General features: G+C 35.1%; 1 protein-coding gene across 1 annotated transcript; it reads left to right on the forward strand.

Annotated features, from left to right (window-relative positions):
- Positions 1-11,583: 11,583 nt before the first annotated feature.
- On the forward strand, positions 11,584-13,960 carry LOC147521694 (H/ACA ribonucleoprotein complex subunit 2-like protein). The gene is made up of 4 exons (XM_086581260.1): positions 11,584-11,829; positions 12,363-12,432; positions 13,086-13,191; positions 13,659-13,960. The coding sequence occupies exons 1-4, from the start codon at positions 11,700-11,702 to the stop codon at positions 13,818-13,820; spliced, it is 468 nt and encodes a 155-aa protein (XP_086437386.1). The 5' UTR covers positions 11,584-11,699; the 3' UTR covers positions 13,821-13,960.
- The last annotated feature ends 542 nt before the right edge of the window (positions 13,961-14,502 follow it).

Raw genomic sequence — 14,502 nt, forward strand, 5'->3', positions numbered from 1 at the left:
AAATGAATAAATAGTTTACTAAAACTATGATAACTAAAACTCTGACAATTCACCCAAATAACTAAAACCCAAATAAAACTCAAATCACTAAAACTTCTTCACAATTCCAGAACTCTGACAGCCCCACCAAATAAAGTTGATGACATGAATGGCACAGATATTCGTGTCCTCAAACAGCCCCACCACCGCTCCTTGCTAGGGTCCATACGAGCAGGATAAAACTGGATAAAGGGAAATGTTATCATATGTTAGAGCTTCAGCAGCTTCTTGCAAAGCAGCAACAGCCATGCAACTCGCAAAACCTTTCGCGCCAAATACAAGCTTCAATCATATTCGTCATCATTTGTGCCCTCGTCTTCGTTCTCCTCCCCATCCTCGTCTTCGTTCTCCTCATCGTCGTCGTCTCTGTCCTCTAACTCTACATCCAATACTGTAAATCAAAAAGAATGGAAAACGTTAAGTTTTAAAGGCAATTGTGTAAGATATGATACTACGAATTAAGCTTAAGGAAACAATATTATACTTACTTGGGCCCTTCACTCTGTTTGGATTTTCAGGACAATTTCGTCTGTCATGGTTAACACCAACTTTGTTACAACATGTACATCTCCTCTCTGTCTTTGCTTTGGCTTTTGCGCATGCTTGTTTAAGACCCCCTTTTATTCTACCACTGTCCTTAGTTTTCTTATAAATCTTCACGACTTTTTTTCTTCCTTTTGTTTGAGAGATGTTAGGATTCAAAAGTAAAACTTGGGATAGGTCGTCAAGTGGCGGTGCTGAACTATCAGCAATAGTGCATGAATTAACAACTGAAACACCAGGGTCAACTTCCTTCTGTTTCTTGAGCTCCACTGACAGTTCTTGCAGTCTTTGTAGCATTAATTGGTAAGCTGAATCAGTTTCCGCAGCTTCATAAACCAACTGATTAGCAACCATTTGAAGTCGAGTAATTCTCAGTACCTCAGAGTTCTCATGGCCACTTACCAGTCCACGGTCATACTCAGCTCTATACTTATTTGCCCCTTTCATCCACCTCTTAAGAATAAAGAGCTCGGGAATCTCAATATCACGACTCTGAAATACCTTTATGAGGTGTCCACAAGGTATCCCCAGAAACTCAAAAGTTTTGCATTCACAATTACCTTCTTTTGTCATTTGGGTTGAACTTCACCTTCCATTCACGCCACACTGTAACTTCATGACTTATAAGTGTAGGTTACATGTCGTCGATTACCTTTTTCATCATCATGCAAGACATACTAAGTTTCAGCTAACTCGAATTCTTGCTTGAATCTATCATACGCATTCCTTGTATATACACTTGCTGCACTCTTCAAGAGAAATGAATTACCGCCTACAATCCGATTCGAGTGTTTAGTAATATAATCCTCTTTTTTTTCTCTTTCAACAATCCTCATCAAACACTTATCATTCTTCACTACAAACTCTCTAAGAGTTGTCGTAGATGTGAAAAAAGTTCTTGTAAAACAGAATTCATGCTTTGAGCTTCCGGTGAGTGAAGTCTCAGGCATAAAAAGTATCCAAGTGATAAACTGGAGCCCATTTGTGTCGAATCTTGTACATCTCTTGAAGCCATTCATTCTCCTCCAACTTAAAACTAGACATCAATTCAGCCCACCTCCTTTTAAACACATCGGGGAATAAATATTTTCGAATACGGTGTTTGAATTCTTTTTGAATTTTGACTTAGATAATAATAATTTGGAAGTTTTTCAGGAACTTCTTCATAATATGCCATAGACAGAATCTGTGTCGAGTATTAGGGAATACCGTACCAACAGCTAGAGTCATAGCTCTATCTTGATCTGTGATAATTGCAGATGGGGCACGTCCGCCCATAGCTCCAAGCCAAGTCTCAAAAACCCACTGAAAAGAATCTTCTGTTTCATCCAAAAGTAGTGCACAACCAAATTGGATTGATTGCATATGGTGGTTAACTCCAGTAAATGGGGCGAATGACATTTCATATACATTCTTACGATATGTGGTATCAAAGAAAACCACATCACCAAAATATTGAAACTGTGTACGCGACCGACCATCTACCCAGAAAAAATTAATGGCCCTTGCTTCATGATCCATCTGTATTGCATAAAAGAAATTAGGATCCTCTATACTTTTCTTCTTGAAAAAATGAAGCACCGCGGTAGCATCACCTCTCACCGGTTTCTTGTATTCTTTCGAGAGGGCCAAATGGTTCCAACAATCCCTATCATCAAAACCAATTTGTACTCCGTCAAGTATATCAACAACTTTATTCACAGGTACACCACCATCATGAAATGAGTCAATCAACACCTTAGCTGTAGCAGACATATTTCTATTAACAGGCATACGCATTCTTTTTGCCGAACTAACCAGGTTGTGATTGTGCTCGCAACTAAATTTCATCACTTTCCAGATTCCACTATTTTGCTTTGTCACCCTCATTGAAGCAAGGCACCCACATTTAACTGTATTTGTGTTTCTTTTTCTCACTTCTTTCTTAGTTCCATCCACATTCTTATTTTTGCCTCCTCGATCTCTATAAACCCCAAATCATGAAAGCAAGTCATTTGACAACTACTAACTTCATCCGAGCGAGAAACTGATTTTTGAGCTTCAATTACGGGATTAAATCCAAAGCGATTTTCCGTAATCTATATAGAATTGTTTTGCAGCCTCAAGAGTTTCAAAACACATTCCCAAACATGGTGGCTTCACAATTTCCACTTCCACCGCAAACTCGGAGGTTGAGCGAGGAGGAAAAAATGCCACAAAAGGGTGCATAAAAAGACTCGGTACTACAAATAAATGTGTCCCGCAAAAAAAAAAAAACAAATAAACTAACACGGTACAATAATACAGTATTGAATTCGTTGGTAGAAATCAAAAATAAAATTGAAACATTAACTCACCTGAACCGTATTCTTCTTTCTCTTCGACTTCATCAATCAATATTGAGTCGTCCATCTACAATAACAAAAAATGTCAAAATTGTGGAAACAAGGGCATTGTGAACAAAGTATAGTAGCAACTACAACTCAAACAAATTGTTGTCCATTTAAGCAAGTCACAAGTGTAAATGTATAATAAGGCTAGTCGAGAAAATGCATAAGGAAATTCAAAAACCATATCTGTTGTTGCCTCAAAAACCATTCAAAAACTGAAATTAATTTTCTTATCACTCATTTTGAATTTTCAAAGTCTATCCAGTACAATTAACGTTTCAGCTAATGGTACAATAGAGAAATTGTACCCTCAAAAGAAATTGTAACACCTCAAAAGAAAACAGTACGTTAATTGTACCTAAATTAATAGAGAAAACGATACCCAAATTAATAGAGAAAACAGTACCCAAATCAATAGAATTCAAAAACCGAACTCTGACAGAATTCAACACTCTGACAGAGTTCACCGAATATGCTACTTCACCGAACTCTGACAGAGTTCAAAACTCTGAAAGAGTTCAAAACTCTGATAGAGTTTACCAAACTCTGACAGAGTTCACCGAATATGCTAATTCACTGAACTCTGACAGAATTCAAAACTCTGACAGAGTTCACCGAATATGATACTTCACCGAACTTTGACAGAGTTCAAAACTCTGACAGAGTTCACCGAATATGCTAATTCACCAAACTCTGATAGAATTCAAAACTTTGACAGAGTTCACCGAATATGCTACTTCACCGAACTCTGACTGAGTTCAAATGGCCTCAAATAAAAATCTAGTGATATCAACAGGAGAGACAATAAGTTCATAACTTCATTGCTTGATTTAATGATTTATTTATTTTGAATCATTCATCTCTTATAAATCCAATCAAGTAAACAAACAAAATATCTTCAATTAATAATTCAATCCCACTTAAATGTTTATAAAGCAAACAAATATCAAACAAACCCATAGCAACGCCAATTAGTTCCATAAAAAAGAAGTAACATCCCAATTTATGAACAACAAAATCTTGTTTGAATGGAAGAAACAAACCTGTGAAAATAAAGGTTGCTCCGACTTAAGAAAACCAAGCATGAAACGAAGATTGATTCGTCAGTGAACACCTTAATTCAACAATGGTTAATTAGCTAATTGTTTTCGAGTGAAACACTGATTTTTTGGAGAGAAGATTAAAAGAGAGAAGGTAAACACTGATTTTTTGTATATTTCGTGTTTTTTGTCGAAAGTGTTAAACATTGATTTTTTTTGGAGAATAAGGTAAACACTGATTACTGTCGAAAGTGTTAAACACTGATTTTTTGGAGAAGAAGGTAAACACTGATTTTTTGTATATTTCGTGTTTTTTGTTTTTCTAATTTATGAAATTTTGTTTTTCTGGAATTTCGTTTTTTGGAGAAGAATGGACTATGTCCGTAGGATCAGTTGTGTTGATGCACGAGATCAATGGTGTGGATTGACTGTGTCCACAATGTGGCTACAGTAACTGTGCCTCTATCCTATATATATATATATATATATCCTATATATATATATATATATATATATATATATATATATATATATATATATATATATATATTCACTTCAAGATATTCAACAAACACATTAAATAACATTAAATATCCACTTCCATAACAAAATACATTAAATAAAATAAATGAAAGTTATACAAAATGAAATTACAGTACATGAGATCAACAAATTACTACTTTGGTAACATTCTTGACTCACATGTGGAAGAGCTCGAGTCTATGCCTTCATTATGGATCGCTAGCCTTTGTTGAATGTCTTTTACTTTATCTTCCATAATGTCAGAGTTAACGCATATTTTATCTATAGTAAATACGTTGTAAGATATTGTTTTATTTATTTCGTAAAATATTACCATAATTTACTGTATTTATCTTCATAGTTGTGAATAACACAGCGATCTGTACCTTTAACATATTCGTTTTCATAATGTAAACTATTCAAACTCCTGTTGATTTCCATGAAAGCATAATCGATGACGAGTTGGGAATGATCCATTGTTGTTTGTTAACAAATTCAATAATACAATAATTAGAAGTCAATTTATGTATGTATTGTATGAAAATGGCAATTGAATAAAAACAAGTCTTTATTAATTAAACCATTAAAACAAAAACTCTAACATGATAAAAAACCAATAACCAATACAAAGACACTCAAACTTTATCCACTACACCATAACAGGCTATTACTCACGGCAAAAAACCGTTATGAATAATTTTCGCAAAGCTTAAAATGCATTGCAAATAAGGCGTGGGTAAAGTGTTGGAAATGTTTGCAACGGCTAAAAAGCGTTGCAAACCAAATTTTCCAATAGTTATTAACCGTTGCATAGTTTGATTTGTAACAATTATTGATGGATGTTTTAATATTTATTTTTTGCTTTGTAACCATTACTAATGTACGTGTTGATATGGTAATGTATATATATATATATATATATATTATATTATTTTTCCTGCCCTAGACACCCTGGACCTGCACAAATGACACTCCTGATTTCCTAGAAAGAAATATCTTAAGTTATCCATTTCCCAGTGCCATTTCATACAATTTGATAGGTAAATGATGGCAAATAAACACAAACAAAAAGCTGAAAAAAGTATAATATTCACTAAACCATGTATATATCACTTCAAAAGTGTTTTGAAGGTTACAAATTCATATTTACTAAGGGTTACAAATTTCCATACGATTTTCTGAGCAATTCCAAATCTTCAAAATGCAATACCAAGCATTAGTGATGGCTTCACTCACTATAAATCCTAGTGCTGCTCCACGCCACAAAGTCCATCTAATTCCAAAAAAATCACAAGACAAATAATAAACTCAAAAATATAATCATACTAATTAAATTCATGTAATTAAGTAAATCTTTGTTGCCCTTTAAAAGACAGAACGTTGTTGTCTACTCTTATATCTCAAAGACATAAACTACTTTTATATCTCAAAGACATAAACAATGATTATATAATACAATCAAGGTGTCTCATGCCTAAAAATGAGCACTATACATATCCACATAATTGTATGACATGACATGCATTCTCATGGATAGAAAAGTAGTTCAGGTAAATGGAATAAACAAATAGTACCTGAGGAGCAAATTGTTGTGAAACACGAGATGACAGAGCAACATTCCTTGCTTCGTCGTAATAGTCAGTTCTCAAGCAAAAATAAATTTGTAAATAAGTTAAATGAGTTAATTTAGTAGCATGCTTTTAAGTGATAGAAGGGTGATTAATTGCTAAGATCGAAAATCTATGGCACAATTATGCTATGTATCTAGTATGCTTTCATAAGCAACTCTGTCGAGTTATATGGCATTTAGACATATACTTCCATCCTAAGTTAGAAAATACAACAGGAAAAGAAGATGCACAGACAGTGATAAGGTGATTATCCAGAAAGATGTCTCTATTAGTCATACCAACAATAAATACATCTGATTGGTGGGTTGTGTACTATGTTAACCCTTTATGGAATTCTAGAAGGCTCGTGGAAGAGACCAGTGACTTTACTCATCCATATGTGATTCATATAAAAATACAACATCAGAACTGCTCAAGTGTTTGTCGAGGATAATTTCCATTCAAAATAACCACAATGGTTCATGTCACAGCCTGAATTTCTAAACAATTAAAAAAAAATGAATATTTGAAATATAAATATCTCAAACATCACTTGGTTCAATTGTCTAAAAACCCAGGCTATGACGGGGTGGATACAACACATGTCAAAACCTAAAACCCGCATCATAAAGAATCTTAACAACAAAAATAATCTCCAAAATTCTCTTTATTACTTTATAAAAAGGCTATCTTCCGTCCCAATAAAACATCAAATAAACTCTCTGAATAACATTCTTAAATATCTTATTCTCATGTCATGCTAAAAATGAAAACTACGTTATTACATCATTTCAATAAGAATCATACCTAATAAAGAACTAACGGACTGCTCCAGGCATGAATCTCAATCACACGCCGCGGTTCCACTGCCTTTCACCTATGTTTCCAAGAACACACCCACGTTGCCAAAACAAAGCAAATATGGGTCAGCAAAATGGAATTTCTTTGGTATGAGTAGACTAACCACATATAAACATTATCATACTTTTAAGTATCCAAACAATCCGTTATATTTTCCCATAACTTAATCATTATTATTGGAAGGAAGGCCAAGTAGTTCGTCATTTCAACCGACATAGTTTCTTCCCAAACAAAACTTTCATTATATTAACTCATTATAATAACTCGTTTTAATATCTAAATCATTGAATTAAAACTTACCGTTATCCACTGTTGTATAAGGGTAGGACATCGTCCCTGCACAAAATGTTGTTAAGTCCTACCCTCCTGCAAAAGAAAGTTAGAACTTCTATATAACATATGTAGATATTATATTAGGTATTCAAAAGTAAGCCCAAACACACTCGCATAATCAAATCAATACCACTAACCCGCAAGGCGAATACCTTAGTTCCTCTCTAGGGCAGTCCAAACAATCTGGTCATTCATGGCACATTCAATGAATACTCATATATAATGCTAACGGGCCATTTATGGCACATTCAATAAATGTCCACCTAACATATGACATCAACAGTCATAAAACGTACTAAATTCCAAAACTTGAGGCGTGGAGAGTTCTAAAAGAGTGCGGTAAATTTTGTTTACGCATTATAGAACTTTATTGCATATATTATTTCAGAGAACGAAAAAGTATCTTGATTCATGTATTTGGTTTACGCGTTATTAGTTAGATTAATGTCTAAGTGTCATAACGTTGCATATCATAAAAACTGAAATATCATATAATAGTTAATACACATACACACGTATATATAACGGTCTTAGCCTAAAGCCAAGCATGCTAATAGCCCTAGACCTATCCTAATAACCCAAATCATAATCCGAGTTAAAAGGTCAAATTGGGTTAACTGGTCAAAGTCAACCCTAGTCAAAAGTCAACTCTGGTCAAAGTCAAAGTCGACCTGCCAAGAGTCAACAACAGTCAACCAACCCTAAACTCCTCTAACCCAAAAGCCCAAAGCCTAAGGCCCAAAGTTTAAACTTAAGGCCAAAATGAAAATATCTAAAAAACACTCAAGCCCACTTGCCTGATTCGGCCCAAGCCCAATCTAAACTTACTGTTCATAAATTATAGCGACCCAGCTTGGATTTATAAAACCAGCCACAAAATAACTTAAAACCGACCCAACTCAAAACTAAAACTTGGCCTAAAGCCCAAAACTGAAACCGCCCAAACAAAAATGATTTTCGCCCAAGGCCCAACCGAAATTCACTGTTAATCTTCTCCACCGATTACCACCACCACCATTTCGCCACCAATTCGATCTTCTTCCACCCTCATCCCGGTGGTTTGAACCCTTGTTAAAACCATATAACATTAATAAAAGCAAAAGCTCAATTCATTTAATCGATAACCCATCATCAAAATTAGATCTGGTTCAATCCGCCATTAACAACCTCTTTCAAGCTTCCACCACCACCATTAGCAGCCCTCACACACACTACACTAGCCACCAAACATAACCTAACCCATAACCACCACATCATAACATTTAAAGATTCAAAATCGTTAGCGGTACCAATTTTATCGGCCTCCATTAACGCGGTTCAAGCTTCCCAACACTCAAACAACCAAACCGACATCAACACTAACTAACGGTATACATCACAACCAAAATTTCTAACAAAACTATCGGTCAAACACCACAAAGAATAAGGCGTCTTGAGTTAGAGGTTGACGCCGAGAATAAACCGGTGTCAAGGCTTCGACGGTTTAAGTTGAGTTCAAAACCACAAACAAAAAGAGTCTAAAGCGAAACACAAGCCGAAATCTTGCGTGGGGCTTTGCGCCATTAACAAAGCTTTGTTTCAAGCTTCGGACGGTTTAACAAAGATATCCGCGATATTCTGATTCGGCGGTTTATATATCAAATTTTATAGTTTTAAGTTTTAACAACACTACATATTTCAATCGAAAAGAAATTGATGAAAGCGAGGATTTAATCAAATAAATCCATAAAATATCTACTCACTTGCGGCTTCTCTCGATTATCGACCCTACAAGAGAAAAACTTCATTTTTTCTTCTTCGGAAAAATCCGTTTTTAAATGCAAAACTCTCGTAGTGTTTTTAAAAAAACTCTACGAGAAAACTTTCCGAAAAACATGGACAACCCTTATCTATTACTTACGGGACTTTTATCCTTAACTGATAGCTATCATCTATCCATTATCTATTTTCATTATTATTATTATTATTATTTTTTATACTAGGAAAACAAAAGAAAAAGTCGGAGTGTTATAGTTCACCAAAGGACAAAAGGTTACAAACAAAAATGCAGTTCTAGATGTTTCTTAAAAGTAAGAACTGATAGCGAAAATTGATAAAATTCTTTTTAATTTGACCACCTGCTGCCAAGTTGTATCTAGGGGAGGCTGCCTACTAGCATCACTTGCATCAAAATCTAGCACCCCATAATCTCTACTAATTCACTCCTGTCATCCATCTTGTCATTCCCTTTTATGGACACCAGAAAAGATGTCCAGATATTTTAAGTGTGCACATAGTTGTAGGAATATGAAGAAGCAAGATGCAGATGCAGATGCATGATACTACTTCACCAAATCAAACAATTTTAATTGTTTTTGTAAATTACATGCATTCCAATCATTGTTCAGCTCAGAATGGATTCACGTTGGCAATCACCAATTCTTTCACGAAATAAGTACCCAAAGTACTAGAACAAAATTGTTACCTGAGCAGGATGATTTTGGATTGTGTCAAGGATATGCTTCTCATGTCCCCATTCAAGGTGTTGCCTAGCACCGATTATTAATGACATTTTCCTTGAGATTTTCCTTGAACTAACAGAGTTTTCAGCCACTAATGTCTGCAAAGAATGTATTGTCAAAAGTCAAAGATATGAAATGGTATAACTACTACTAGAGGAAAACTTAAACAAGGGCAAAAAAGACGATAAGTTTTCCATGCCATTGCATCTGTCAGGAAGTGTACTTGAATTAGGTGCCATATTTTTTGCATGCTAATTGATTTGCCACCAGTACTGCTAATCAGTCCCCTTGGTGTGCAAGAGTAAAGACGTAAATACCTTCATAAGGAGCAGAGCTTGCTAATCAGCCCATCTTTTTTATTTCATCTTTCATGTGAAGATGGAAGGGGTGATTAAAAACTTGCTCGAATTGTGTCGAATTTTGCATTATATTGGATTATGGGTTATACAGGTCAAGAGATAATCATTGTTATACACTTATACATAACAGAGATTTTTCCTTTTTGGGTCAAATGAACAAGTAAATTTGACTTCCTCTGGGTTTTGTTTCCCCTTGTCAATTTAAATAAATTTAATAAAGTCTAGTCAGTTTCTTTAACCTACACTTTTAGATTTCTGATTTTGGCTCATTTCTTCAGTTTGATATAATGGTAGTCAAAAACATTTCGACCAGCTGCTTTTTTTTTCATTAAGCTTCTGTTCTGAATCATTTTGAACAGATGAGCTTTCCTTTTTTCCTATCAGTTATAAGGGCATCTCCAATGGGGGGTGTAAACCGTATAGAGTGGAAATTTTACACCCCAAATATAAAAAAACTCTCTCCAATAAAGGTGCTAAACCGTAGGTAATAGTGTATTAGCTAATAGAGATGGTGGAAAATTCCCCCTCTCGCTATTAGTTAATAAAAAGACCGGACGTCACTTAAAATAACGTCTGTTTAACTTAAAACTTCGGACGTCCACTTCAACACACGTTTGAAGCTTTTTATTTTTAACTTCGGACGTCACTCCAGTGGCGTCGGTTTAAATTAAAGAGGGGCGTCGGCTTGGGTGGCGTCCAGGAGTTTAAAATATATTTTTTTTACACTCTTCTATTGGAGAGTATAGAGTGTGGATATTTATGAGCTATACAATACTATACAATTAGAGGTGTAAAATCCTAATGGCACTTACGTGGAGCCTAGGTGGAGGTATAATTTTACACCCCCCATTGGAGATGCCATAACGAGGTAGATGGAATTTTTGTTTAATAAACTTTTCTAACTTGCAACTACCTAAATCTTTAAGAACAAACTTTACAATCATAGAGATAAGCAAAAAGAGAAGATACACTGTCATCAATATAAGATCAGCGATAAAGAAGCTCAAACGAGTGTTTTATGAAGCATTAAATTGGCAATCACTAGGATTTTGTGCAACCACAACTTCACCCGTGAGTTGTGGTGAAACTGGAGCATGGATTGCGGCATATTTTGGGACCAGATCAGGTTTTGCTCTTGCTTTATCATCACCATAAGCCTTTCTCCCAATTGTGGTGAAACTCTCCAGTTTCTTTCCCTCGCCGCGGCCGCCACCACCACCACCGCCGCCAATTATATCCAAAAATATCGTGATTAAAACAATTTTTTTTTATATCATTGAAATATTGTGATATATCCACAAATATTGTCGATACTTACACTGGTATTTATACAAATTAATATCGCGATATTTATATACCCATATCTGAAATCTCGATATTTATCGCGATATATATCGATATTTTGTATGACCTAAAACCCTTGACACCAAACAGAAGAAAGAAAAAAAAAAAAACCCTACAAACTCTCCTTCCTTAAACCTTTGTTTTTTTCCCATCACTTTGCAGAGAAAGAGAGAAAGAGATGGGTAGTGATAGTGAAGCAGAGAAATCATCACAGAAGGAGAGAAAGAAGATAACAGCTTTAGCTCCTATAGCTACACCTTTAGCTGGAAAAAAACTTTGCAAAAAAACTCTTAAACTTGTTAGAAAAGGTATAATTTAACCATTTCTTTTCCCACTTTATCTTATTAAACATATTTTGAAGCTGTGCTTTCTTTTTTTCACATATATATATTTTTATATCATACTTGTATTTTATTGAGGTTGGGTGGATACTTGTTTTGAAGTTGAATTTACTTTTTTTTAAGGTGGGTATTTTGTTTAACTTGCGTATACTGAGTAATTTGTTGAAATAAGAGTTGTGCTTCATTGTATAGTGGAAAATATCAAATTGCTTGGCATTGTTGGAATTATAAACTAGAGCACTACTTAATTTAGTGACATTTAAGTTGCAGTTAGAAAAGTGGTATTAGAAAGTTTGAACCTTGCTTCTAATTAGTGTGTAAAAAAAAAAAAAGTTTGAAACTTGTTGCGAAAAAAAATGCCAAATGTGGTAGGATGATGCTCATGTTCTGTTGTTTTGATGCTTCTGCCCCTTTTCCGTGGGAGACGATTGTGTATATGGGTTTAGGTTTGCTTATTGTGTAACATTTTTTTGACACTGTTATTTTCCCGTTGGGTGTAGCTGCTGAATCGAAGTGTTTGAAGAGAGGAGTAAAGGAGGTGGTTAAGAGCATCCGACGTGGTAACAAAGGGTTAGTTTTCTTATTGTTTTTTTTGTAGAGTAATTAATTATCTAATTTTGTATCCTTATAGATGTTCGTATTGGAAATTCATGTATTATATTAATTGTATAAAAAGGCAATCTATTCATAATATATAAGAAATGTCCATATGGCCGTTTGAAGTGACATTTATGCATAATCCCAAGCTACTCATTAGAAACACCTGTTCAATATAGGTTTTGTAGGAGGTTTTAGCTCATGGTTAGATTTACCTGTTTCTGTTGTCATAATGTCATTATTTTTGGTTGATATCCTTTGGATGATGAAGCATAACAATTGCGTCTATAACATTTTTGCCAAACAGAACCATTATATTTGAAAGCCTATTATTAGTGTTAAATATGGTATTGCACTTTCTTGATACAGTTTTGTTAAGCATTGTAGCGTATCAACCTATGATATGATGCTACTTTGTTCTCAAGGCTATTACTTTGGTAACCCTGTTTTTTAGCTGGTGTCATAGGAGTAAGTGTTTCTTTTATGCTTTCATGCTCCTAGTCAGTAGTCACACACGTACGCCTATAAGTAATTTAGTATTGCTTTATTGTGATGTTTCAGTGGTTAGATTGAAACAGCTATTGGAGCTCTGTAAACTGATGTAGGTGTGTTTTTTCTTAACGCAGATTATGTATTATTGCTGGAAACATCTCCCCCATTGATGTCATCACGCATGTGCCCATTTTATGTGAGGAGGCTGGCATACCATATATTTATGTTCCCTCAAAAGAGGTAAAAATCGAGGTTTTAGTGAGACATTTTATATTATATCTCGATTTGCAGACACCAGTTGTCCCTTTTCAATGTGTTATCATTATCTCACAGTAACCCAAGTTAGACTTCTATGTTTATATCATGATATTGAGTTTCTATCATCTCTCTGTGCTATATTAAACCTGTTATAGCTAGATCTTTAATTTTGGCGCATTTGACACTTCTTACCTTTCCGTGTGAGATACTGTATCTGCCTTCCTTTGCCATATCTATCCGAGGAACAGCACTGCTACGTTTTACCCTCATCTTTTTCCCATTACAGCATTTATTCATGATTCTGCCGTTTTCAATCTTTCCTTCAGTCCCCCAGTATCATGATGTTTTTGCTATGCGACAATTGAACATGTAAAAATAGTATAATGGGCAACGTTGCTCGTCACCAGGCGTATCACTAATATATACTAAGGTGTTTGGAACTTCTGTAGGATCTCGCAACAGCAGGATCCACCAAGAGGCCTACGTGCTGTGTGTTGGTGCTAACCAAGCCTACCAAGGGGGAAATGGGCGAGGAAGAGCAAGAGAAACTAAAGTCAGATTACGGTCAAGTTGTTTCAGATGTGACTGAACTGACAACTTCCCTATATTAAAGATGCAAAGAAGACCACCTATCTCATTTTCTTGCTTTATTTGATTTTTAGTTTTTGTAACATACAGTGTTCCATATTTGATCACTCTTGATGCTTCGATTGCTGCGACATTTCATCTATTTAAAGTTAAATTTTAGACTTTTCTAATGTGTACCTCGTCAAATTTAAATCCAGGCTGCACACTACTCCTGAATTTAAAATTTATGTTCATCAGTCTGGAGTTGAAATTCTGCGTTCCCCTTGTCTTGTAAAGATGCTCTGATATTATTTTCCAAATTTTTGTAAACAGATGTCTGTTGGTTCAAGGAAAATGCCAAAAATAGCAAGAAACTGAAGGATGTAAACGTCTGGAATGAGTATCCCGTTAGATTATTACATTACATTTATTAAAGCAAGCAAAACACAGAATCATGTGTTTGGTACTATGCAAAGCCCATCGCCCCACTAAGCCACGTCGACGGATGTGGCAATATTGCTGCGTCCAGCACATGCTAGGCAGTCGTTGTACGCTCTCCATGGCCTCTTGCATCTGTTGCTGCCCACCCTGATAACCTCCCATATTTTGTAGAGCTTTTCTGACTGCATCACACCTTCATTTAGGATTAGCTTCTTCCAACTCTTCACAGCACTCTTGTGGTGTTCCTGTGTTTCCTACAAACAATTGCATAAATTGTTGTAAGTA

This window comes from Coptis chinensis, chromosome 1, assembly GCF_015680905.1.
Source record: "Coptis chinensis isolate HL-2020 chromosome 1, ASM1568090v1, whole genome shotgun sequence".
Lineage (NCBI taxonomy): Eukaryota > Viridiplantae > Streptophyta > Magnoliopsida > Ranunculales > Ranunculaceae > Coptis > Coptis chinensis.

Excerpts from the sequence above, each read along its gene's own strand:
- LOC147521694 (XM_086581260.1), top strand. The coding sequence starts at position 11,700 with ATGGGTAGTGATAGTGAAGCAGAGAAATCATCACAGAAGGAGAGAAAG. Across the intron at positions 11,830-12,362 it reads TCTTAAACTTGTTAGAAAAG|CTGCTGAATCGAAGTGTTTG; the intron begins GTATAATTTAAC and ends CGTTGGGTGTAG. Across the intron at positions 13,192-13,658 it reads TTTATGTTCCCTCAAAAGAG|GATCTCGCAACAGCAGGATC; the intron begins GTAAAAATCGAG and ends GAACTTCTGTAG.